Source organism: Rhinatrema bivittatum, chromosome 1 (genome assembly GCF_901001135.1).
Source record: "Rhinatrema bivittatum chromosome 1, aRhiBiv1.1, whole genome shotgun sequence".
Lineage (NCBI taxonomy): Eukaryota > Metazoa > Chordata > Amphibia > Gymnophiona > Rhinatrematidae > Rhinatrema > Rhinatrema bivittatum.
Window position 1 is genome coordinate 542,750,376 of NC_042615.1, and position 27,671 is coordinate 542,778,046.

The 27,671-nt window shown below is 44.9% G+C and overlaps 1 protein-coding gene across 1 annotated transcript in view; it reads left to right on the forward strand.

Annotated features, from left to right (window-relative positions):
* LOC115098645 (atrial natriuretic peptide receptor 1-like) overlaps positions 1-27,671 on the forward strand; it is a 264,895-nt gene that overhangs the window by 126,010 nt on the left and 111,214 nt on the right. The window contains exon 10 of the mRNA XM_029615400.1: positions 11,395-11,538. Within this exon, the coding sequence (XP_029471260.1) occupies positions 11,395-11,538 (144 nt within the window). The remainder of the gene's footprint in view (positions 1-11,394; positions 11,539-27,671) is intronic.

Consider the following 27,671-nt stretch of genomic DNA (forward strand, 5'->3'; position numbering starts at 1 on the left):
GGGGGTCCCAAGGAGGACATTCTGTGTGACGTCAATATACTCATTTGTGTCATTTCCCACAAGCTTAAAAAAATATAGAAGCAGAAATGTATTGGCATCTTCTCCCTGCTCATTAGAGATGTGAATCGTGTCCTCGATCGATTTCGGCTGGGAGGGGGAGGGAATCGTATTGTTGCCGTTTGGGGGGGGGGTAAAATATCGTGATAAATCGTTAAAACCCGCTAAAATCGTTAAAACCCGCTAAAACCCACCCCCGACCCTTTAAATTAAATCCCCCACCCTCCCTCGCTGAACGACCTCCTGCAGTCGATCTCCTGCCGGCGCCATTTTCCGTACGGAAAACGATTCGCGGCGGGAAATCGCTCCCTGACCCCCGCTGGACCTCCAGGAACTTTTGGCCAGCTTGGGGGGGGCCTCCTGACCCCCACAAGACTTGCCAAAAGTCCAGCGGGGGTCCGGAAGGACCTCCTGCCGTCGAATCCTGTTGGTCTATGGCCGCCGCCATTTTTCGGCGCCATTTTGGAAAATGGCGCCGGCTGAAGACAACAAGATTCAATAGCAGGAGCCCGTTCCGGACCGCTGCCGTTCCGGACCGCCGCTGGACCACCAGGTAATTTAAGTTATTTGGGGGGGGGTTCGGGAGGGTGGGGGATTTAATTTAAAGGGTCGGGGGTGGGTTTTTAGCGGGTTTTAGTGTGCCGGCTCACGATTCTAACGATTTATAACGATAAATCGTTAGAATCTCTATTGTATTGTGTTTCATAACGGTTTAAGACGATATTAAAATTATCGGACGATAATTTTAATCGTCGTAAAACGATTCACATCCCTACTGCTCATTAGGGACCAGGTCAGTAGGAACAATGACACTAAAGATAAGAACTCTGTGGAAGAGTCCAAAGGAAAACCCCTAAAATTCTAAAAACAAACCAAAACTGGATTTCAGCATTCCAAATTTTTATGAGTCTTAGTTGAGCAGGAGCCCAAATAGGCACCATATTTGTTAGATATTTGGACACCATAATGAAGGCGTAAAAAGTGTTTCAGGAGATAAAAGTGGCTAAACTGCGATGTCAAATTCAGGAGAAGTTTGTCAGAAGATTGCACTATCTCCTGGAGACATTCGGTCCTCAATATCTGACCCAATGAAATGGCAATGCACAGGTCAGCCAGCACTGAAAAGTCACCATACCCCAGCATTGGCGCCAGAAACAGGGCCTCATTATTTAGCACTGGGAGGTGTGACACTTGCAAGAAGTTTAATGCTGGTCACTGCATGTGGGCACATTGCAAGTTTAGAAATACCTGTTCAGACTGTGGTGCCGAACACCTAGCTACTCAGTGTCAGGCCTCTAAGGAACGTCAGCAACAGGCCACACGTTCATTGTGGAGCACTGATGGGCCTTGCTCCATCCCCGGTCAACAGTGAGACCATGACATTATGGTTTACTCGATACCCCTGCAGGTCTCAAGTCAGGGAAATTGTTTCTGTTATATTATCCCATGCTCCAAGAAGTATCCTGCATAGCTGAACCTAGTTTGCAATGGAAGGTCTCTCACTTATCATGAAACCATAGCTAAAGAAAACATTTTACAAGGGATTGCCCTAGGCAGGATTGAGGGCCCTTTTCAAACCCCTCTCCTTTCCCAAATGTGATGATATCACCTTTTGGAATGGTTCCCAAGAAACCAAGGAAATTCAGGCTTATCCATAATCTCTCCTACCCTGAGGAATGATTGACTCATATTTATGTATGGTCTCCAATTTAGCACTGGACCAGATCATAGATATCATATGGAATATGGAGAAGTGGGCTCACTTGGCTAAGGCAGACATTGAGTTTGCCTTTCACTTCCTACTAGTTAACCCCAAATCATTCAATCTTCTAAGCTTTAAATTCAAGGGGCAGTACTATTTCAACAAGTGTATCCTGATGGTCTGCTTTATCTAATGTGCATATTTTGAAATATTTAGCTCTTTTGTGCACTGGGTGATTGAGCAGAGATCGAGATCCATGAATATAATGCACTACCTTGATGATTTTATCTTCATTGGCAGGGATATCTTCCATTATAGCCTCCTCCTGTCCCATTTTCAAGGAGTAGCTAGGAGTTTGGCATCCCTCTAGCTCAAGGCAAAAGAGAAGGACCTTCCTCTTCCATCGTATTCGTGGGCATAGAAGGAGATGCACAAGTGCGAGTATCTAGGCTTCCAAGGGATAAGTCGATAAGCTTGATGGAAAAGACATAGGATAGGTAAAGCAAACCCCCTTAAGACAATTTGAGCCCCTCATGGGACTTCTCCACTTTGCCTTCTGAGATATTCCAATGGTAAGGACTTTTATCCCCAAACTTGCTAGAGCTATAGCTGACATCACAAAGAAGCGTCACCATATCAGAATTAGTGAGGCCATAAAGCAGGACCTAAAAGTTTGGGAGTGCTTCCTACAGGAATTCAATGGGATAGTATTCTGGCAGGAACCAACCAGAGGCAGCAATGAATTGAAGCTCTTCACTGATGCTCCCAGGGACCTTGGTTTCAGCAAATACTTCTGGGGGGCATGGTGTGCCAAGGCCTGGCCCTCCAAATGGCACAAAACTGGGATCACCAGGGACATAACTTTTCTTGAGTTATTCCCAATTGTGGTTGCCATGTGAATTTAGGGAAAACACTTGTCCAATGCAAGCAATGTTGTTAGGTCAGATAATATGTCTGTAGTCGAGTCCATCAATAGATTATCCTCTAGGATCTATTAAATTTCGCACTGCGCATTTCTGTGTATGAAAAATAGCATCGCTGATTCTCTCTCCCACTTTAAATGGGCCTCTTATAAGTATCTTTCTCCAGAGGCAGACTGGGTCAGCACACCAACCTCTGCAGAGGTATGGTGGCTTGGCCCATTGACATTTGGGAGATGATCCTGGACTTACTTTAAGAAAACACAAAGAGGAATTACTTGACTGTTTTATCTGACTTTCAGGCATCCCTGGTTTGTGTGGGCAAGATTATACTGTAAGTTGGCCTACCTCTGCTCAATTATTAATGCAGTATATATTGCGGTGCAAGGGGAGACCACAGCAGGATCCACAGTCATGACCCGTTTAGTGGACATAGCCTTCTTCTCAAAGGCACTGGAGGCTGAAATACCCATGGCCAATTTTGCAGTTGAAAGGCTAATGTTCTGCTGGGCAAGGGCTAGGGGTAAGGTGTGAGACATGAGGTGCTCCATCTTAATGCGGGCTTTGAAAGCCATGTTCTTTGATGGCTTTCAAACCTTCCTGTTCTGCTGCACATTTTCTTTGGTATTTTTGGCCGCTTTGCACATTAACGAACTGGAGGCCCATTCTTTGACCGGGGCCTGCTCCTCTGGCCTCAGGTTAGGCAATGCTTTCCTCTCCCTCAACAAGCTATTCCTTACAATTCACAAGTCTCAGACAGTTCAGAGCTCCAAGGGCATGAGGTTCAAGTTGCATTAGGCAGTACCTATCTATCCAACCAGCACTGAGTGGGGCACTATGATCACAAAAATGGGCACTCCTTGTCCCGTTATCAGTTCTCAAAGATCTTGCAATTGTCCTTAAAGGCAGCCAGTATAAATGGCCAAGGTTTCACCACCTATTCATTTTGTGGCATTAGAGTTTTCCCATGAGGCCACAATGTCCGTAAGTAGCTGGCTTTCTCAAAGATTGCAGTTACAGTATATCTGAGGCCGAAGAATACTCTAATTCTGTCTCCTAACAAAGTACTGTTTCCTGTTTCAGGTCTAGGCTTCCAAATGCACCACGTCTGGATCATAGGGAACTCATTTGTACAATGAGCTCACAAGGGAGCAAAGACATAACTATTGGGTGAACATTTGGGCATGGCCCCGCACCACATTGAACTGATCTGGAAAGGTTTCTTGGGGGATGAAGTGTGACCACTTGATGCCAGTTATTCTTCATATGAGCAGAATGCTAAACCTCACCTTTGGGCAATAATTCTCCATTTAGGAGGCAATGACATGGCAGCTACTCACAGCGTAGAACTCGTATAAAAGATCCAGACACTGCATTGTAATTTTGGGAATATTCCTGGACACACATATCGTTTGGTCCTGCATCATCCTGAAGTGAATTTGGAAGGGCGAGCAGTCCCACCAGGTGCTAGAAAGAACTAGGAAAAAGATTAATAAGTGAATGCACAGGTTCATGCCCATCATCCATAGTTTTTACAGCCTACATATATGATTGATGAAAGCTTCCAGGTATTATTCCACCCAGATGGGATGCATTTATCGGACATAGTCCTCGACGTACTTAACAGTGACCTTCAGGATGTTTTGAAGCTTCTTCTTTACAGACATTGCTGCACCACCTAATTAGTGGGGAGCCCCCTGGCAAATGAAGGCCCCATTACCAAGGATCAGTGGCAGGGTGACTGGCAGGGAAACACCACATACATGCTAACAATAACACTGCAAAAGGTCAAAGGGGTAAAGCAAATGCTATGTGACAGGTTTTTACAGCCCACCAAATATCTAGGGGGCAGAGGATACAAGTTTGACAGGTCTCCACAGCTTTGACAATGGGGGGTGGGAGGGGTGGGGTGGGAGAGAGACAAGACGCCAGCGGCATTAAACCCAAGCCTTAGGTCTTTTACAGAACCTGGACCAGGAAGTCAGTAAGCCTTCCTACAATGGCAGATGACATGTACGGCTGGGTGAATACATGGCTGGGAGTTGGACTGTCAACTGCTGGGTTGACGATTGTTGTGATGCTGGTCAGCCCTGGATTTGTCAATACATACCCATTATGCCTGTGCCTAGGGTAGCAAACATTTAGAGGCAGCAGGCTGGCTAAAATTTGATGTCTTCCAGCTCTGCTGAAACAGCCCTCTGCTACCCTGCTACAGGAGGTGGGGAGATGAAAGCACCAAAAGTGCCTAATGGCAGCAAAATCTTAAATCCATGCCTGATGCTGGTCACCTGGGGATGTCTGTTATTTAAGCATATTTCTGTTTTGCAGGTATAACCTAATTGTATTAGTGTGCATTTCGACTATTTGATTAAGTTTATGTTCATTTCTGATATGCTGCGGACATATTCTATCCATATAATAATAAACATTTCATCCAGATTATCGTGGTGGAGTCTCATGCAGGGGTTTGCCAGTGGTTACAGGGATGGATGAGAATGGCACCTGCCCCTCGATGTGTTGTGAGGTTATGGTCTTTGTATGTAGTGCTTTATTATTACTGGGTGTGTACTGCCCTTACCTATCATGCATGGAGCTGCAGATTCATGAGCAATGTTGCAGTCAGTTGCTCCAGCTTTCCCCCCAAAAAAGGGTGCATTTCTATTGTATTGGGTAGACCCAAATAAGTATTCAACTAAAATTAGTGGGCATGCCAAAAACTTATAGAAATACAGAAGCATATAACATGATGACAAATAAAGAAAGACCATATGGTCCATCCAGACTTGCCACTTACATCGTTCAGCTTTATAGTCCCCTTCCTCTCCCTCAGAGAACTTCTGTGATTGTCCCATGCGTTCTTGGATTCTGATATTGTCTTTGTCTCCGCCATCTCCACAGGGAGGCTGTTCCATAGTAAAAAAATATATATATATTATATTTGATTTATAATCTGCCTTTCAAGCACTTCAAAGCAAATCATATTCATGTATTGAAAGCTTCTCCCCTGTTTCCAGAGGGCTTATAATCTAAGGGGGGCATTTACTAAGTCATGGTATTTCCCCTCAGAGGATAATAGGGATGTGCACGGTATTTCTTCCCCGGAGGAGGAAAATACTAGAGATGTGAATCGTTTTCCATATCGTCTTAACGATAGAAATCGTGTGGCAGGGCAAGAAAATCGTGTTAGGCACGATTTTTTAGTTAAAAAATCGTTAAAAATCGTTTTTTCCGATTAGTGCGCACTAACTCGAGTTAGTGCGCACTAACTGAAAATGATACAATTTGACACTTTTCAGGTCAGTTAAGGTCAGTTTAGGAATGAATATGTATTCCTATTGGCTACCCTCTTATTTATTCAAGTTACCAAGCTTCCCACTGACAGTATATGGGGATGGGAAATGGAAACAGTTGGTAGCTTGACAAAACAAGTAATGTGATCAGTCAATGTGACTAGAACTTGTGCCCTAACCCTGATACCAGGGGTATTGTGATCTTCCTGCACACAGTGCCCTATCCCTATTAATACCAGGAGTGTTGTGATCTTCCTGCACACAGTGCCCTAACCCTGGCACCAGGGGTGTTGTGATCTTCCTGCACACAGTGCCCTATCCCTATTAATACCAGGAGTGTTGTGATCTTCCTGCACACAGTGCCCTATCCCTATTAATACCAGGAGTGTTGTGATCTTCCTGCACACAGTGCCCTAACCCTGGCACCAAAGGTGTTGTGATCTTCCTGCACACAGTGCCCTATCCCTATTAATACCAGGGTTGTTGTGATCTTCCTGCACACAGTGCCCTATCCCTATTAATACCAGGAGTGTTGTGATCTTCCTGCACACAGTGCCCTAACCCTGGCACCAGGGGTGTTGTGATCTTCCTGCACACAGTGCCCTATCCCTATTAATACCAGGAGTGTTGTGATCTTCCTGCACACAGTGCCCTATGCCTATTAATACCAGGAGTGTTGTGATCTTCCTGCACACAGTGCCCTAACCCTGACACCAGGGGTGTTGTGATCTTACTGCACTCAGTGCCCTATCCCTGGCACCAGGGGTGTTGTGATCTTCATGTACACAGTGCCCTATCCCTATTAATACCAGGAGTGTTGTGATCTTCCTGCACACAGTGCCCTATCCCTAATACCAGGGGTGTTGTGATCTTCCTGCACACAGTGCCCTATTCCTGATACCGGGGGTGTTGGGATCTTCTTGCACACATCCCGGTATCAGGGATAGGGCACTGCACGCAGGAAGATTACAACACTCCTGATATCAGGAATAGGGCACTGTGTGCAGGAAGATCACAACACTCCTGGTATTAATAGGGATAGGGCACTGCATGCAGGAAGATCACAACACCCCTGGTATCAGGGATAGGGCACTGTGTGCAGGAAGATCACAATACCCCAGAGGAGTGAGGGTCAGGCAGCTCCCCCCTGTCTGTGAAGCCAGCCTCTCACTAGTAATGCAGGGAGGGAGCTGTCTCAGACTTCACCATCCTCCCCCCCCCCCCTCACCCACACACCATTCACTAGCTGGGACATGGGGGAAGTCAGGAGTGAGGGTCAGGCAGCTCCCCCCTGTCTGTGAAGCCAGCCTCTCACTAGTAATGCAGGGAGGGAGCTGTCTCAGACTTCACCATCCCCCCCCCCCCCCCCCTCACCCACACACCATTCACTAGCTGGGACATGGGGGAAGTCAGGAGTGAGGGTCAGGCAGCTCCCCCCTGTCTGTGAAGCCAGCCTCTCACTAGTAATGCAGGGAGGGAGCTGTCTCAGACTTCACCATCCTCCCCCCCCCCTCACCCACACACCATTCACTAGCTGGGACATGGGGGAAGTCAGGAGTGAGGGTCAGGCAGCTCCCCCCTGTCTGTGAAGCCAGCCTCTCACTAGTAATGCAGGGAGGGAGCTGTCTCAGACTTCACCATCCTCCCCCCCCCCCCACCCACACACCATTCACTAGCTGGGACATGGGGGGAGTCAGGAGTGAGGGTCAGGCAGCTCCCCCCTGTCTGTGAAGCCAGCCTCTCACTAGTAATGCAGGGAGGGAGCTGTCTCAGACTTCACCATCCTCCCCCCCCCCCTCACCCACACACCATTCACTAGCTGGGACATGGGGGAAGTCAGGAGTGAGGGTCAGGCAGCTCCCCCCTTGTCTGTGAAGCCAGCCTCTCACTAGTAATGCAGGGAGGGAGCTGTCTCAGACTTCACCATCCTCCCCCCCCTCACCCACACACCATTCACTAGCTGGGACATGGCGGAAGTCAGGAGTGAGGGTCAGGCAGCTCCCCCCTGTCTGTGAAGCCAGCCTCTCACTAGTAATGCAGGGAGGGAGCTGTCTCAGACTTCACCATCCTCCCCCCCCTCACCCACACACCATTCACTAGCTGGGACATGGGGGAAGTCAGGAGTGAGGGTCAGGCAGCTCCCCCCTGTCTGTGAAGCCAGCCTCTCACTAGTAATGCAGGGAGGGAGCTGTCTCAGACTTCACCATCCTCCCCCCCCCCCCTCACCCACACACCATTCACTAGCTGGGACATGGGGGAAGTCAGGAGTGAGGGTCAGGCAGCTCCCCCCTGTCTGTGAAGCCAGCCTCTCACTAGTAATGTAGGGAGGGAGCTGTCTCAGACTTCACCATCCTCCCCCCCCCCTCACCCACACACCATTCACTAGCTGGGACATGGGGGAAGTCAGGAGTGAGGGTCAGGCAGCTCCCCCCTGTCTGTGAAGCCAGCCTCTCACTAGTAATGCAGGGAGGGAGCTGTCTCAGACTGGTATCAGGGATAGGGCACTGAGTGCAGGAAGATCACAACACCCCTGATATCAGGAATAGGGCACAGGTTCTAGTCATATTGACTGATCACATTACTTTTTTTGTCAACTACCAACAGTTTTCATTTCCCATCCCCCCAACCATCACCTCAGTTGGAACCTTGGTAACATCAATAGATAAGAGGGCAGCCAGCCAATAGGAATACATATTCATTCCTAACAGACCTTTACTGACCTGGATAGTGTCAATAATTTGTATCATTTTCTGTTAGTGTTCCTGAGTTTCCATTTCCATTTCCCATCCCCCCAACCATCACCTCAGTGGGAACCTGGTTAACATCAATAGATAAGAGGGCAGCCAGCCAATAGGAACACATATTCATTCCTAACTGACCTTTACTGACCTGGAAAGTGTCAATTTGTATCATTTTCAGTTAGTGCGCACTAACTCGAGTTAGTGCGCACTAACACGATTTAACGATTTTTAACGATAAATCGTTAGAATTTCTATTGTATCGTGTTCTATAACGATTTAAGACAATATTAAAATTATCGGACGATAATTTTAATCGTTAAAAAACGATTCACATCCCTAGAAAATACCATAAAGTTTACTAAGTTGAAGTATTCTGTACCACAGCTTAGGAAACTGCATGGTATTTTCCCTCATGATAAAATACCGCAGGGTTAGTTGGCCCCTAAATGCTACATGGTAGCCCCTTTGCCGCCATCTTGTTAAAGGGCCCAGGTGGCCTGAACAAAGCCTACCTCCAGAGAGTAACAAATCCCCTGGGGTCTTGTGAGGCCCCCCCGTCTCACCTTTCCCCACCTCTAGAGGAGGTCCCAATTACACAGTGAAGGCCCCTCCTCTTCCTTCCCAATTCACCCCTTTTTTAAAAATGACCTATGCAGCCTCCTGATCTCCAGCTCTAGGACCCCTGCATAGACCTCCGGACCCCTCCCCTGCCTATCCCACCCAACCCCTCCTAGTCACACCTTACTATTGAAACATGCCCCATGTGATAGGGGCATAAAATGAAAAGTGATTGGACTGTTGCATTTTATCTTAAATGGAGCAGGGCCTGCATCCTAATTGGGGGGGGGGGGGAGGGGAACGCTGAGGCCCCACTAGGCCATCAGGGATAGTAATGTATGACCAGGAGGGAAGGGGCTAGGGTGGGAGGTACCTAGACCTGTGGGAGGTCCTGAGGTTGGGGGAGGGTTTGGAAGCTTGGGGGAGTCATGTTTTACGAAGGAAGTTGGGAAGGAAGAGGAGGGGGGCCTTCACCACACAAATTTATTTATTTATTTTTTTAGATTGGGTTCTGGCGCGGCATCTGGGGGGGGGGGGTTGGGATCTCATAAGACCCCCTTGGGGAGGGTTTTCAAACACTGGAGGAGGGTTTGTTTGGGCTGCTCTGGCCCTGTAATTTATAGCCCTGGGAGCATCGGGACCCAAAGCGCTCAGGAAAAGTTAGTTACAACTCAGGAATTGTAGCTAATTTTCATTAAAATAATGAGGCTTGCAATTTTTCAGGTAAGCTGCTTTTTTTTTTTTATTTCCATGAAATTGCCTAGCAATGAGCTGTTTTGCATGTGTTTGCAAAGTAGCTCATTACCATGCCAGCATTGTTGGGGATACAGTACCACGCGTTATCACTATTGCAAGGTGTTTACTGCATGCTAACTTACCCCCAAGCGTGTACCTGAAGAAATGAAGGAGGGAAAGTGGCTTGCTTAAGATCATAAGGAATGACGCTGGGATATTTACTTATTTAGATTTTTATATTTTGCTTTTCGGCACTTCAAAGTGTACATCAAAGTGGATTACATTCAGGTACTGTAGGTATTTCCCTATCCCAACCTAATTTTGTAGCTGAGGCAACGGAGGGGGAAGTGACTTGCCCAACGTCACAAGGCGCGACAGTGGGTTTTGAAGCCTGGTTTCCCTGGGTCATAGCTCGCTGCTCTAACCCCTAGGGGCATCTGCCACCTCTATGAAGCCTGACTTTGCTGCTTTGCCACTCCCTGGCATTCTGCCTCTGTGTGTGTGGAATATTCCTGAGCCTACCATCCTCTTTCCATATTCCCCTATTCCAGCGTCTCCTTTCTGTTAAAAGAGGGCCCCTTCCTGTGCCTGGTAACATCCCTGGTATACCACCAGGGATGTTAGTAAGTCTTGGGGAGGGATCGGGATGGTGGGGGGGAGGTTTGTATTATAGTAAATTTTAATGCTTGGGGTGGTTTTTATTTAAAAAAATAAAATGTGCCCCTCCCCCCGTACAAACCCGAAAAACAAATTTTCCCCGAAGTTCGGGGAAAATCTGTTTCGGGATTCGGGGCCCCCGACCCATGACGAATTAGGCAATTTCGAAAAAATTGCCTAATTCGTGATAAACGAATGCACATCTCTACATTTTCTCTAAATGTATAATGATTTTGATGAATCTAGCTCCTAATTTCTACCTCAGGCAATGGAAGGTAAAGTGACTTGCCCATTTACCCAATTAGCATGATTTGATTCTTGTCTCCATTTATTTTGAGCCTACTGCTCTAACCATTAGGCTACATCTCCATTGGTTTATTAACTTTACAAGTGATAATATACTGTTAAAGATCAAATGAGACCTTGTATCTACCATTGTAAAAAATATTGTTCCTTTTCAGAGAAACAAAAGTTCACTTTTTGTTATAAATGTATCAATCACATTGCATTTTCACTTTTATTTCTTATATGCAGAGGTTTGCTCATCAGCGGTCCTTTTCTGAAGCATTCATTTTTATCACCATCATTTTTATATTTGTTTTTCCATTAAAACACAATCATTTATATGATTCAAGAAAACATTTTCATTCATAAGTGAAATAGAAAAGATGAGCCTTATGTGGTAGAGAGATGACAAAAGGCAAATAAGTTGTATTTTGTTTGGACTTCCTCAGGGAATTTGACCATCCGAACCTGTGCAAATTCATTGGTGCTTGTACTGAAGTGCTAAATGTTGCCATTCTGACTGAGTACTGTCCAAAGGGGAGTTTGAATGATGTTTTGCTAAATGAAGATATCCCTCTAAATTGGGGTTTCAGGTAAGTAGTTTTCAAACAATAAGTGATATAGTTCAATTAGCACACGACATCAAGATAGCTTCTTCATTGCTCATTGGAATCTGAAAATTATTGCATTCCAGCTGTGTAGGTGAAGCTTGGTTTGCATTTTGTCAACATCAGTTAATATTAGATGTTTAACAATCTGCTTTTGTTTTGAAATGACTCAGAAACATCAGTGATGTTTGTGATTATGTTTTGTGTCATTTTCAAAATGAAAAACAAAGACAGTTTCATCATGTTTTCCTTTTTTGTTTTAGCACACTTTAAAACCTTTTAACACATGGTAAGTAAAAAATGAAACTTGCAAAGTTAAAAGTTTGCATGCAGCATGCATGCTGTTTAAAAACACCATCTTGGAAGCCCAGTCTAGATATATTCCATGCAATAAAAATGGTAGAATGAAGATCAACTGATAGCCAACATAGTTAAATGGTGAGGTGAAAGAGGCCATTAAATCCAAAAGGACATCTTTCAAAAACTGGAAGGTGAATCAAAATGAAGAAAATAAGAAAGAGCATAAGTGCTAGCATGTTAGATATAAAGCAGGCCAAAAGAGAATTTGAAAAGAAATTTGCCAAAGAGGCAAAAACTCAAAATAAAAACTTTTTCAAGCATATTTGCAGCATGAAGCTTGTGAGGGAGATGTCTGGGCCACTAAATGATTCATGGTTAAAAGGATCCTTCAAGGAAAACAAGGCCAAAGAAGAAAAAGTAAACTAATTCTTTGCTTCTGTCTTCACTGAGGAGCGTGCTGGGGAGCTACCTCTGCCGGAAACATTCTTTGAAGGTAATAATTCAGAGGAACTGATTCAAATCACGGTGAACCAGGAAGAGACAATAGAGCAAACTGACAAACTAAAGAGTAACAATAGATTACTGGACCAAATGACATAAACCCCAGAGTTCTGGAAGTACTAAAAAATGAAATTGTAGACTTATTACTAGTAATCTAAAACTTCTCAATCAAATCAGTTATGGTAGCTTAGGACTGGCTAACATAACACCCACTTATAGAAAGGCTCCAGGGGTGATCCTATAAATTATAGACCAAAGAACCTGATGCTGGTGTCAGGCAAAATAAAAGAAGCTATTCTGAAGAACAAAATTACTAGCCATCTGGATAGATATAGATTAATGGGATTGAGCCAAATTGGATTTAACAAAAGGAAGTTTTGTTAATTTTTTTTAAGGAGTTAACCAGGGGGTAGACTAACCATTCAGGCAACAGTGTAGTGCCCAAGGTCCCACAGCACTTTCCTATAGCCTCAGATAGGTGGTTAGATGCCAATGACCCTTATTGCCTGGAGGCCCCGTACTTATACACAAGAGAGGGTCAGTTAATATAGTGTATCTGGATTTTCAGAAAGCATTTGATAAAGTCCCTGATAGGAGAATCATCAGGAAATTAAATAGCCATGAGATAGGAGGCAATGTCCTGTTATGGATTTGTAACTATGTAAAGGATAGGAAAGAGGGAGTATAGAACTGAATAGTCATTACTTTCAATGGAGAAAGATAAATAGTGGAGTACTGTACTGATACTGGTGCTTTTTAAGATCTCTCTCTCTCTGTCTCTGTCTCTGTCTCTGTCTCTCTCTCTCTCTCACTCTCTCTCTCTCTCTCTATATATATATATACACACATATATTTAAAAACTATCTAGAAAAGAGAGTGATGAATGAGTCAATCAAATTCGTAAGTAACCACTGTGATGGTTGAACCTGATGAGCAGATGAGTTCCAGAAGTCATTTCTCAATTTACAGTTCCAAGCGGTTCACTTTCAGATTGTTAGAAACATTTCAAGGTTCTTCATATTGCTATGCCTAATTCCCAGCACAGATAAGCATTAAAGCCATTAAACAAGGAAACACACTGAAGACTTTGGTGGTTTCCAAGAATATTTTTACTGATATGTTATAGATGATAAAATAGAGTTCTTTACAGCTGATTTATTCACTTTTAGATGGTATAAGTGCTTTTAAATACATTTGTGATTTCTCTCAAAGTCTTGATAAGGCTTAAGATGTTAATGTCAACTGATGTAGTCCTTAGATTGATGGTCTCTTCTCTCCCATGGATAATAGGGCAAACTGATTCCTTCCTCCCCAACGTAGGTGGAGTGTCAAATATGGAATTCATTTTACACAGTCATTTTATCTCTTGCCTCTTCCAAGCTGTCTCCTCATACTCCTTGATCTCCTTACAATACCTGAATGGCACCAGTCCTTCCTCTTCTCTCCCTTTCAGTTTCAGGCTGATACTTTTATAGCTCCTCTTCTCCAAATTTCCAGTAGATGTTTCTGGGTCCCGTTGTGGGTCCATGCAACTTCTTACTCCCCTCTCTCCTTCTCCTCGCCAGAATGGCTATAAATCATCCTTTCCCACAGATTCTGATGATCTCAGGTTCCTCTTACATGAAGGGGACCTCTCCCATTTGATGGCAGAGTAGAAAGTAATATAAATATGGTAAATAAAAATAAAAATTACAAATTACCTCCCTGGTGGTTCTGGGGTCTGATATCCAGTGGGGCCTAAAGGGTGCCCTGGTTGCAGGCTGGTGAAGTCTGGTGTTAGAGGGGCATGGCATTGTGTTATGAGCTTAGAAACCTAAGAAATATACAAGTTCTTAAAAAAAAAAAAATCAAGGAGAAGAGGGCCATGGGAGGAAGCAATGTGTGGCTGCTGTGCTCCCAGCAGTGTGTGGAGGTTGTCAGTTTGACTGCTGCTGTTGCTCTCAGCCTTCCCCTTACTCTTGGGCCGCAGCAGTGTTGTTTGTTTTTAATCAGCTGGGTGCATGGTTGGGGCCAGAAGAAACAGCAGCAGCTCTGGGGACGCTGCCGATGCATGAATGTGGCAGTTCAAGTAGTCAGGGACTTTAGGCAAGCCTCCGGCATGATGAACAAGAGAAGACCACATCCCACTGATGTCTTCAGTGAAATTAGCAGGTGCCCGCTGAGCAGTCCGAGGATTCACTTTTAAAGTTAAAAATAAGGCATATAAATACATTTCAAATGGAAAAACATAGGAATTTAGGTGGGGAATATCAGAAGACACTCCCTACTGAGTTTAAAATCCCGAGAAGTACCTTGGCAAACCCAGAGCCAAAGCCATTATAATCTAGAGTTGTGCTTCGTTTAAAAATATCGGTTCGGGTGCTCCGCAGAAAATTTCATTTTCCCATAGTTCTTTTTTTTTTTTTGGCAATTTTTGATGAAGTGTGTTAGTGCGCACTAATGGGCCTTACTGTGCACTAACAACCAGTTAGAGCACACTATCTCAGCATTAGTGTGCAGTACACTGAATGAGATAGTGCGCACTAGCGCGTTAGTGCGCCCTAATAGAACTTACAGCGCACTAAGTATGTAGTAGTGCGCTGTAACTAATGTTAGTGTGCACTATAAAAATGCAACTTAAAAATTTTAAAGTATCAATTCAGAGGAGTTTGTTAGCTAGAAAAACAGTGCACACTAATTGGTATTACTGCGCACTAAGAGATATGCAGTGCGCAGTAACTCTGTTAGGGTGCATTAACATGAAATACGAATTTTGCTGAAATTTCGTCAAAAATCGCTTCGTATATTGGCGCTATCGAACCATGATGAATTAGACAATATCGTTGACATTGTCTAATTCATGAAAAACGAATGCACATCCCTATTAAAATCTCCCTTAAAATATCAAATTTGTACAATTTGATGGTTGTTGTCAGGTTAGGGACTGATGGCTTAATCAAAACAAGAATTTGGGAATAAAATTGATTAGTTTGGACAGAATTTGACCCATTTTATAATGAGTATTTCTGAGGCTTAAAAGTCACTAGAATACCTCAGGAAAATTCAATTCCTGTTCATAGCCCGGAGCAGTCCAAACAAATGGGTTTATGCATCCCTACCAGCAGATGGAGGCAGAGAACAGAACTTTGAGGCACTGCTACATAACCAAGGGTGCCACCTGCGGTCCCTCGGTATTTCTCTGTCTCCAGCAGATGGTAGATGTGCAAACCTACAATATGTCTAAAAAAAAAAAAAAGAAGAAAAAAAGTTTTGAGACTAGAGATTTTGGATTCGGAGACTCCCTGAGGTGTTAAGTCTCCTTCGTGGACCATCCCTCAGGTGGAGCTGGTAGACCGGTGGTTGGAAATCTCTGGCTGGTTCAGCCCGTTACTGTCCAGAGGTCCTGATAGCCAGGGGAATGGCTCCTTCACGACCTCTGAAGTCTCCGCCTGCGACCTGCCGGTCCCTGAAGGGAAGTACCCTTTATTGTTGTTTTCCTCTTTGGATTAAAGCTTTGTTTAAAAAAAAAAAGTTTGATCTAGTGAAGCAGGAACTCTATTGGGACTCAATGGTCGGGGCACCTTTGACTGCGGGAACAGTCGGCGTCTGCAGGTATGGAGAGTGAGTGCCTTGGGGTTGTTCCTGTAATCTGGGGGATCCGGGGTGTCTGAAGGAGTTTTCCCTGCGCGCGGCCTATTTTTTTTCCCTTGTACCACTTCAGTTGAGGTGGACCGGCGGCAGGACACTTGCAGCAGCAGGGGCTGTCGGCACTGCTTGTGGGAAGCAAATGGTTGGCCCATATTTTCCTGTGTTCCGCCTTCCCGCACATTGCTTCACTTGAGGTGGTCAGACGGCAGGACACTTGCGGTAGCAGTGGCTGTCAGCGCTACTTGCGGGAAGCAAATGGTAGACCCATTTTTCCTGTGTTCCACTGGGAGATCCCAGGGGTGAGAGGAGCTTTCCCACACACCATTCAGAGCAGTGCTGCCACCAGGATCTTGTTGCCAAACACGTGTGGGGCCAAGATTTTCTGATCGCATTTCACTCTGCCTCCTCAGCAGTGTATGCCGGCTAACATCTTTTGTTTTCTTGCAGTGATATGTGCAGTGTAGGGAATGGTGGCAGAGCCTGCAGCTTTGGTCAGCACAGCTCAATGCACGCTTCCTTAGCACTGGTGGTGCAGGAGGGAAGGAGGGGACCTATTTGGGTGCAGCGGCTGAAAGGAGGTTGGGGGCTGTGACTGCAGCTCTTCACGAGTTTTCAGCTCTTCTCCTTTGACAAGTTTTGCTTGGCAGTCGTGTGGGAATGGCACCAAAACCGCGCATGGTGGCATGCAGGGCTTGCGGCCTTCGGTCGGCCCAACTGAATTCCCACTCCCTTTGCACTGATTGCATTTTGGTGTGGAGGGCTCCTCCTCTAGCACATCAAGTGACCAAAGGGCCTCAAGATCGTTGGGTGCCGCAGCTGTGGTCTCAGGGGGATCAATTGCGGCTGCTGGATCAACAGAGGTTCGCAGGCAGTAGCCTATGAGCTCTAGGGAGGCCGGTGATTCCCCTCCTCCGCTCTCACCTGTGGTGCAGGTACCAGCAGAGGATCAGAATGATGAGGGGAGTCTGGTGGTAGGTGGTCTGATCCTTGTGCTGAAGATCTGGAGGATTTTCTTGGAGTTTGTACTCCCACTGGATAAGGCTTTTCTGGGAGTGTCCCAGTGAGAAGATTCCTGGTTGCTTGGCCAAGAAGCGAAAGGTGGTATCTTTTGGTGATTCAGGGAATCTTATGAGGTGGCTGGAACTTGGCCACACGGAGATCTAGAAGGTTCCCGGGACTTGGGAGGACCCCGATGTTATGCAGGAGGATTCTGCAGATCTTCCGAGAGCGGACCCGAATGTGGCTGCTGATCCAGACCCAAATGCTGATCCTGAATAGCCCATCTGTTCAAGAAGGAGGAGTTGTGGCCCCTCATTCCCCAGGTTCTGGATCACCTAGGGGGGAAGGTAGTCCTGGACGAATTTGACAACGAAGGATTGAACCCAGTTCTGGATGGCCTGCGTAGACTCCCTGGTGGCTTCCCACTGCCTAAGAAGCTCCAAAAGCTAGTTAACCGGGAGTGGAACTTCCTGGAAGTGGGCTTGAAAGATGGTCGTGGGGAGACTGTATACATTGTATGAAGAGATTCTGGATCTTCTATCAACCCCAAAGTTGGATACGGCCGTGCCCACCGTGACTAAGAAGATAACGATTCCAGAGGCGGGAACTGTCGCTTTGAAGGATGGGCAGGACCGCAAATTGCTTGAAGCAGATGTTTTAAGTCTCTGCCTTAAGCCTGAGGGTGGTGATTTGTGACAGGATGATGAAGAGGGCCTATTTGTGCTGTGTTCAGGGGGCTCAGGGGCAGGCTTCATCTGGGGCGATTAGTGTCATACAGTCTGCGCAGCTAGAAGCTGGGGTGGCTTATGTGGCGGATGCACTCTATGACTTGATTTGTACTGAGGCCAGGAATATGGTCTCTGCGGGGGCAGCCAATAGGTTTTACAGCTGCGCTATTGGTTGGTGGACATGTGGTCCCAGTCCAGTTATATAATCTCCCCTTTAAGGGTCAGCTTCTCTTGGAGAGGATTTGGATCAGTTGATGAAGTTTTTGGGAGCATCCAAAGAAATAAGCTGCCAGAAGATAAGAGGCATAGTAAGAAGATTTCCCTCCCTGGTCTCGCTTTCGGGATGTGAGGTGGTTTCATTCCAGCAAGAGTTCCTCTGTGTTGGGACTGAGGTGGAGTCTTCTCAGGCAGAAGTCCTTTCGAGGGACCTGTGGATCTGCCAGAAATGGTGCTGAATGATTGGTGGTGGTGGTGGTGAATGATTGTCCTAATGATGGCAGAGGTGTTCCTTCCTCCATGGAACCAATAGGGGGCAGGTTGTCTCTTTTAATTACCGGAAAGGGGTCAAGATTACCACAGATCAAGAGGTTCTGGAAGTGGTAACAGATGGTTACGTGTTGGAATTTTTGTGCCCTGTTAGGGAGACCTTGCTAGAGTCCCACTGTGTGTCTCGAAGCAAATGAGAAGCAGTAAAGGTGACTCTGCAGAGGTTTCTAATGCTGGCCGCCATAGTTTCCAGTCCATCTGGCCAAACAGAGTCAGAGGAGGTACTCCACTTATTTTGTGGTCCCCAAGAAGGGCGGGCTGCTTTCAGCCCAGTCTGGATCTACGAAAGGTGAATTTAACCTTCCAGGTTCTGCATTTTTCAGACAGAGACGTTGTGCTCTGTGTTAGCAGCTGTTCAGAAAAAGAGTTTTTGGAGTCATTGGTCCTGACAGAGGCCTACCTCAATATTCCCTTTTTGAAGGGACCTCCTGTTTTAGCCTGCGGAGCCACCGCCTGAATCTTTGTACCTCTCAGACGATTGATGTAAAACCCTGTTGTCGCTTTGTTCGAGAAGATTCTCACCATGCATCTCTTCTCCAAGGGTATAAAGGCCTTCAGGGCTCTGCATTCCACCCTTGTCTCCAGGTGATTGATCGACCAGGCCAGCTCCATTGATGACCAGAGTCCTTGCGCAGACTGCCCCTGGCGTACCATTCCCTACCCCTGAGACAGGCGTCAGTGGGCACTACTACTCAATCTTGGGCCTCCAGATCCACTCCCTTATCCAAATTGGAATGGGAGAGTTGCCTCAAGAGACTGGATCTGGATTCTCCCTGAAGAGGCAAGGGTAGATGAAACTCCTCTGACACTGGATTCCTATGTGGATGGAGAAACATCTGGTGAGAATAGCTGATTCTCAGGTGACTGGAGTGGGTAATGAGCAGGCAGACTTCCTCAGCAGACAGCGTCTGGACGCAGGGGAGTGGGAGTTGTTGTTGGAAGCCTTTGCCTTGCTGCAGGCAAGGTGGGGCAAACCAGTGGTACACCTCAAGGTGACTTTAGCAAACACAAAATTGGATCAGAAGATATCGATCTCTAGTTCAACCATGGCCGACACATTGGTGGCTGTACATATTCCCACCATGGCCTCTCCTAGGTCGGGTGCTGCGACGCAGCGAGCTTCATCCAGGCAGAGTGATTCTGGTGACACCTGAGTATCTGTGCCAGCCGTGATTTGTGGACCTGCTGCACCTGGCAGTGGATGGTCCTGTTCGCTTGGCTCACCTCTTAGGGTTGCTATGGCAGGGGCCCCGTATTTTTAGACCGGGAGGATCACGTCTGTTTAGTGGCTTGGCTTTTGAGAGACAGTGACTCCATTTGAAAGGTTATTCAGAGCCTGTGATTACGACTGATTCAGGCAAGTAGACCTTCTACTTCATTGGCTTATGTCCGGGTGTGGAGGGTTTTCAAATCTTGGTGTTTGCAGAACAGGGTGCAGCCTTCAAAGGTGGACATTCCGCAGATCCTGGCTTTTTTGCAGAATGTTTTGGCAAATGGGCTGGCCTATAATTCCCTTCGGGTCCAGGAAGCAGCCTTGGTCTCCCTTCAAGGTAGGATTATGGGAAGACCATAGGCGCCTCATCCAGATGTGGTTTGTTTCCCAAAAAAAGGGCAAAACATGTGTCCTCTGGTGCGGAAGGTCTTTCCAGCATGGAATCTAAATTTGGTTCTTCGTGTACTGGGTGGTCCTCCCTTTGAACCAATACGGAGGGCATCATTGAAGGATTTAACCCTGAAGACCATTTTCCTGGTGGCTATCTGTTCAGCTAGGTGAATTTCTGAGCTGCAAGCGTTGTCATGTAGGGACCCTTTCCTGCATTTTTCGGAGGATGGGGTTTCTTTACGTATGGTTCCTTCCTTTTTGCTTAAGGTGGTATCCTCCTTTTCATCTTAACCAGGTTGTAGAGCTACCAGCTTTTCCGAATTTGACAGCTGATACTCCAGTGACAAGGGAGCTTCACTTATTGGATGTGCGTTGAAGTCTTCTGCGATATCTCAAGGTAACGAATGCCTTTCGGGAATCTGATCATCTGTTTCACCTGATTAGTGGTACAAGGAAGGGTAGTAAGGCTTCCAAGGGTACTATTGCGTGATGGTTGAAGGAGACTATAGCTTACATCTGTTAGGGACAGTCAGTGCTGGAGGGGTTGAGAGCGCATTCCACTAGGGCACAGGCAACCTCGTGGACAGTGTGTCAACTGCTCTCTCTGCAAGAGGTTTGTCGTGTGGTGACTTTCTTCACATTTTTAACAAACATTTCTGTTGAGGATACATTTTGGGGAGAGTGTGTTGCACATGGGTCTTTCGAGTTCTCGCCCAGAATAGAGGGGCTTGAGTACATCCCACTTGTCTGGACTGATCTGGGGTACGAACAGGAAAGGAAAATTGGTTCTTACCTGCTAATTTTCATTCCTGAAGTTTCACAGATCAATCCAGAGACCCATCCCCATCTGTTGAAAGACTTCCTCACTTCTGGATATGTCTGAACTGGCATATGATATACTCAAATTAATGAGGTGTACAGTTTGGTATTGTTTTGTGTTAAATCAAGGGGGTCTAGTTTGCAGGGTGCTCCAACTTTAAGTCTGTTCACCCAAGTTTTATTAGGGTTTGCTAAGGTAGGCATCTTGGCTTGGGTACAGGTCAATACTGAGGGACTGCAGGTGGCAGTCTCGGTTATGTAGGAGTGCCTCAAAGTTATGTTCTCTGCCTCCATCTGCTGGTAGGGATGCATAAACCCACTTTGCTGGACTGATCTGTGGTACTTCAGGAACAAAAATTAGCAGGAAAGAAACAATTTTCCTATTTAGGCGGTAAATATCTATGAATGTGTTAAAGATCCCTTTTGGATTATTATTTGAGAGTAAAATATTGTTATTGTAGATTATGGGTATCGGTATTTCCAAGGGTATTTTCTTGTCATTTTGTTAGCATTAATTTTTTGGGTTTCTGATAAAAACGAGATCTGACTACTCAAAAGCAGAGGGGGAAAAAAAAAAGTTCTGAAGCCATACCATGGAGATGCTATGGTAATTGTATATTTACTGTAAACAAGCATGTTAACAGGTTAACATAGTGATCCATAGGTCAAAACACCATACATTTTAGTAAATTAGCTTAATTAAAAGACAAATCCCAAACTATTAAAAAACAACCTTTATTCTTTAAAAATAAGAAACAGGGGATTTAGTAATAGATTCCTGGGTATTAGAGGAATAAAATAGACAGGGTGACATCAAGCAGATTCCTACATTGGTGACATCATCAGGAATTTTTATCAATTATTTCCTGATGATGACAACAATGTAGGAATCTACCTGAAGAAAAAACACTGAAGGTTTTAGAAAAATGAGAGAGAAAAGAGCTGCTCTGAGAGAAGGAGGGAGCTATGTCACTAGTGTCTCTTCTGAGGCCTATTTACTGTTACAAAAACACAGAGTTAGTGAAGAACCACTTCTAAGAGAATGAGTGTGGAAGTGGGAGACCTATAAAGGTAAGAAGAAGTATAATCTTGTCAGTTAAACATTAATAAATTGCTGACCTGTGTATTTGTCAATTTAGAAAGTGGATTGAATGAGATGAATTGAATGGAAATTTATTCCATGAAACTAAAATGTGCTGACACTAATGTGCTGACATTAAAGATAAGTCGTAATATTTGGAAAGTCTTATTCCTTTGAAGGAATACACCAATCTTTTAATTCACAGACTTGTACATGAACGTGGTTCATGAGAAATATGTCCTGCAAATAAAATAGCATAAACACAGAGGTAAATCTATTATTCCATTGAATAGTCTCAAATATATTAACATTTTTTATTTCAAATATCTAAATTTTAAATATGCTTTCACTTCATTTACCGGAGCAATATATCAAATACAAATTTTATGCAAAATGTATGCAATATGCAAAATATATTACAATGATATATGTGTATGTATTTGATATATTGTTCTGGTAAATGAAGTGAAAGCATATTTGAAATTTAGATATTGGAAATAAAAAATGTTAATATTTTTGAGACTATTCCATGGAATAGAATAATAGATTTACCTCTGTGTTTATGCTATTTTATTTGCAGGACGTATTTCTCATGAACCATGTTCATGTACAAGTCTGTGAATTAAAAGATTGGTGTATTCCTTCAAAGGATTAAGACTTTCCAAATATTACGACTTATCTTTAGTGTCAGCACATTTTAGTTTCATGGAATAAATTTCCACTCATACATTCTTCCCTCCCAAAAAAATAAAAACAACTTCAATCTCACACTCATACTTGAAGCACTTCCCCATACATCAAACACACGTCACATAAATCCCACAATTATTACACTTAAAAACCCCATCTAATGCAGTATTCAGAGATTGCTAATTTTCTGAATCTTATTCAAAGAAGGACTTTCTGAGCCACATTTATATTGGCTTCCAACTGACTTCTAACCTGGATAGGTCATTTCTCCAGAGCGGACTTCAAACTCTAAACAATGTCCCAGGAATATTATCCCTGTAAATAAGACATAACATCTAAATAGAACCCTGCTCATACCATCCTTCAACAAATAAAATACTAGTTTCACAGAGCTGATTAAGTGGTTGAAGTGGAATTAAACTCAGCTTAATCTGAATCAGATAAAGGAATTTGAAGTTCCAGGAAGGTGTTAAGTGAGAAGAAACGTACCCTTGTGTCTTCAAAATAACCAGAGTTGTGGTACACTGAGATGGATGGCGGTGAATTAGTTTAAACTATAGGTACTTCAAGATAATTAATCCTTATTATTTCTCTAAATTAATGAGAAATATAGAGAAATTAAACAGGGTTGTGAGTAGGATAAGAATGTTGCACCAGAGGTGGACCCTTGGACCGAGGTGGGGTTGACGCTACCCGCAGGGCAAGCCCTATGGGTCCCCACCATCGGTAGGCGGAGCTGGCTGATTGATGGAGGCTGGCTGGAGCTTTATCAATACCAACCCTCGTTCCCCGCAGGTTGAGCCCTTGGGTACCGGGGCCGGCTGGTCTTAGGTGGGCCTCCGTCCGAGGTCTTCCCGAAGGCAATGAGTGAATCAGCCAGGGGCCAGCAGTGGGGACTGAAAATGGAGAACAAATCCGGACAAGGCTGAGTCCAGGAGACCCGGGCGCCAAAGGAAACTCGGAGCAGATGAGTGAGCCCGAGTAAAGCAGGCTAGAGTCTGAAATGCCAAGTCCAGAGTAAAATCAGCAGAGGCATGGTAGAGCAGACTGGAATCAGGGCAGGCAGCAGGCAAGGAGATGTGGCAAATGGATACGGGTCAAACTAGAGTCAAGCAGAGGATGGTCAGGCAAGGCAAAGGTCAGTCCAGGAGTCAAGCAGGAATGAGGTTGGATGAAGTAGGGGTCAAGCCAGGTATCAATCAAAGCGTAGACAAACAAGGAAGACTCAGACTCAGGAGCAGGAACAGGTACCAGGAGCAAGGCAGGATCATGAATCAGGAACACAGACGAAGCAGGAACACAGAGGAACGCAGGAAAAAAGCAACTACACACACGACAAGCGTGGAGACTTGTTGCCAAGCCAGGGAAACACTGGCTGGACCCGGCCTTATATACCAGGACCCAGTGACGTCATCATCCGAGGCCGCGGGGTGGTTTCCCGCTGCGGTCTCTTTAAAGGTAGCCAGCTTGCGCATGTACCTAGGGAGAGGTGTGGCGTGAGACAGCGGTGTCTCCCCGTGGACCTGGAACATCCGCGGAGGAGCTGGGAGCAACGGGTGCAGCCCAATCACGGAGGCGGTTACTCACAGCCGCAAGAGAGGTGGAGCCAGGCACTGGAGCAGGCAAACAGGGGTAAGTGGGCCCAACCGTGGACCTAAGATGACAACTCACCACATACCCGCCATGAAACACTTCAACTCTTCTCACAAACCTGAGAGACACAACAAAAATTCTCTATTTCATAGAACACTAACTCCCATTATGGTAGCTCCTATCACTCAAATGTTAGGTCTGTTAACATTCTCAGTACTACTATTAAACACACAATCACTGCTAAAAAAGGCCACTCTACTGAGTGACATACTCACAGAAGAAACTCCGGACATTTGTACGATCACAGAATCATGGCTGAAGGACACCGACACAGCTATATTAAACCAACTACCCACCGAAGCATACAACATCTTTTCCATACCGAGGAACAAAAAAAAAGGAGGAGGCCTCCTCCTTGCTGCTAAAAAGACATTTAACCTCTCCTTACAAGCCATTCCTCCCCCTCACAAACTTGAGATTGGCCTATTTAAATCCAAGGCACTTCAAATCTGCCTAATCTACGCTCCCCCAAACATTCTCGAAAATAACCCATCTCTACTCACAGAATTCATTGCCAAACACATCGAAATCCACTTACCAGCCATTATCCTGGGGGACCTGAACCTTCACTTCGACCGCTTCCCACAATCTCCAGCCTGCGAAGCATTAATGACTTCACTAAATGCACTAGGCTTTCAACAAGCAGTGGCTAGCCCCACACACAAAGCTGGCCATACACTCGATGTTATATTTACCAACTCTATCGTTCAAACAGACCTGCCCCGCTGTACCCCGATACCTTGGTCAGACCACTACCGAATCGATACATGTTGCACTATTAAGCACCCCCACCCACATCTCTCGGCAAGAAAACGATCTACTTCCGAGAACAGGGGCAAATGGAAGACATTATGAATGCACTATCTGAAGATCTAAAAAAATTAGACCTCACTGATGCCGACACCGCCTCCTCATCTTGGTTCCAAATTACAAGCAACATAGCAGATAAGCACTGCCCCATACAAACAAAAGAAATCAACACAGAGAAGACAAACAGAAAACCATGTTACACCCCGGAATTAAAGTCAATAAAAACGGAGCTCCGCAAATCTGAAAAGGAGTGGCGCAGAAACCAAAATACAACAACTCTAAAAAAATTCAAGTCATTGCTCCACAACTACCGCCAAACCACTGACAGAGTGAAGAAAGACTATTATGCAGCGAAAGTCCACCAATATCAATTTAATCCACGTGCACTATTCCAGTACGTCAAAAGCCTCGTTATTGCTCCAGTCAACACAAACTCAAACAACAAATGATGAATCAAAATGCGAGGAACTAGCCGCTTACTTCAACAACAAAATACAATCTATTATGACTCGCTTTAATTCACAAATACAATCCAATTCATCAGCAATGACCAACTGCACCCACAACATCAAACTCTCTCTAACTACCCTATCAACCTTCACCATCCAACCATCTCCAGCCACCAATAAAATTATTGAAGCAAAGCTTACAAATCTTGAAAATACATCTCATATAGAAGTAGAGTCAATACTGAAGAAAATTAAACCAGCTCTACACCCCGCAGACACTATGCCCACAAAAACACTTCTCTCTTTCCGCACCACCATAGCTAAACCCATAGCAAAGATCCTCAACAAATCAATCACACTGGGCACAGTTCCTTCTCAACTCAAACATGCCATCATAAAACTGACTCTTAAAAAATCAAACCTAGACACCTCTGACCCAGCGAACTATCGTCCAGTTTTGAACCTCCCCTTCCTATCCAAAATAATAGAAAGAATCATCAACAAACAACTCACCGAATACCTAGACGAGCATCAATTACACTTCCCATCTCAATATGGATTCAGAAAGTACCACAGCACTGAAACGCTTCTCCTATCACTATCAGAATCACTCTTAAAAGCCCTAGACTCTGGCCATGCATACATACTCGCCCTTCTAGATATATCTGCCGCCTTTGACACTGTAAATCACAACACACTCATCACACACCTCACTGAAATAGGTATCACCGGCACAGCACTACTCTGGTTCCAATCCTACCTGAGCAATAGGACATATAGTGTTAAAAGTGGACGAAGTGAATCTAAACCTAGAAGCCTCACACAAGGAGTACCCCAAGGATCTGCACTTTCGTCAACGCTGTTTAATATTTATCTCACACCACTATGCCGTCTACTGTCAAAACTGGGTTTTCAACACTTCATTTACACAGATGATGTGCAGATCCTCATACCTATCAACAGTTCTCTCTCAAATGCCCTGAACACTTGGAATGTGGCCCTCACTGAAATAAAAAAACTTCTCACCGACAACTTTCTGGCTATCAACACCCACAAGACTGAACTTCTCATCATATCACCTGCAAACAACTGAACACTGAACACAACTGTCCTACCACAAGGCTGCCCTCCTACTGCACAACAAGTCCGCAGCCTTGGTGTTATCATTGACAACAATTTTACGTTTAAAAAATTCATCGCTGACACTGTGAAAAACGGATTTTTTAAGCTACACATGCTGAAGCGTATCAAACCTCTATTACACCCACACGACTTCCGCACTGTACTACAAGCTACTATTCTATCAAAGCTTGACTTCTGCAACGCATTGCTATTAGGCCTTCCAAAAAAACACGTTACAACCATTACAAATGCTACAAAATGCAGCGGCTCGTATCATCACCAACACACGCCGCCACGATCACATCACTCCCGCGCTTCAATCCCTTCACTGGCTACCCGTAGCATCCAGGATCATATACAAATATATTACGCTGAAACACAAGGCCATCCATAACCGAAACATGCAATGGTTCTCTGAGCACCTGTATTTCAAAAAAATAAACCGTCCAATCAGATCCCAACATCAGGCCAGACTGCCGATCCCTTCTCCTAAACTAACTAAACATGCATCTACAAAAGAACGCTTGCTCATCATAGCAGGAGCCACAATGTGGAACAATATGCCCTCGGAGCTGCGCCAGGAACCTTGCCACCGAAAATTTAAACATAACCCAAAAACATGGCTGTTTAGAAAAGCCTACCCTTGAAGGATGGGACTCATGCAAATTACATACATTGCTGCTCAACCTCCACCTGATTCCTCCCCCCTACCTTGCCTTTCCCTTCCCCCCCTGACTCCCTCCCCCCCCCATGATTCCCCCCTTTCCTACCCGTATTATTCCCGAAAAAAACCCCAAAAATTTCCCTACAAAAAATGTCCCTACAGGACAGACTTTAAGTTAATTATTTCAGTTATCATTGTTACACATATGTATATGATATTTATATTCCTAGTTAACTGTTAAACAAGCATTTGGCTTTTTCCACTTATGTTTATTGTAAAGCCTATGGCTGAATTACTGTTTGCTGTAAACCGAGGTGATGTGCATTACGTGCCGCGGTATATAAAAAACTATAAATAAATAAATAAACCTGCCGCGGCCAGCACATGCAACAAAGAAAGGGTGTATTTGGATGAATGCCTGAAGATATCCCATTTTCCTCTCAAGTCACCTGATCATTGATGTACTAAGGCTTGTTTCACAGGTAGTTACATTTGTCCCATTTTACAATTCATATTCACTTCACTC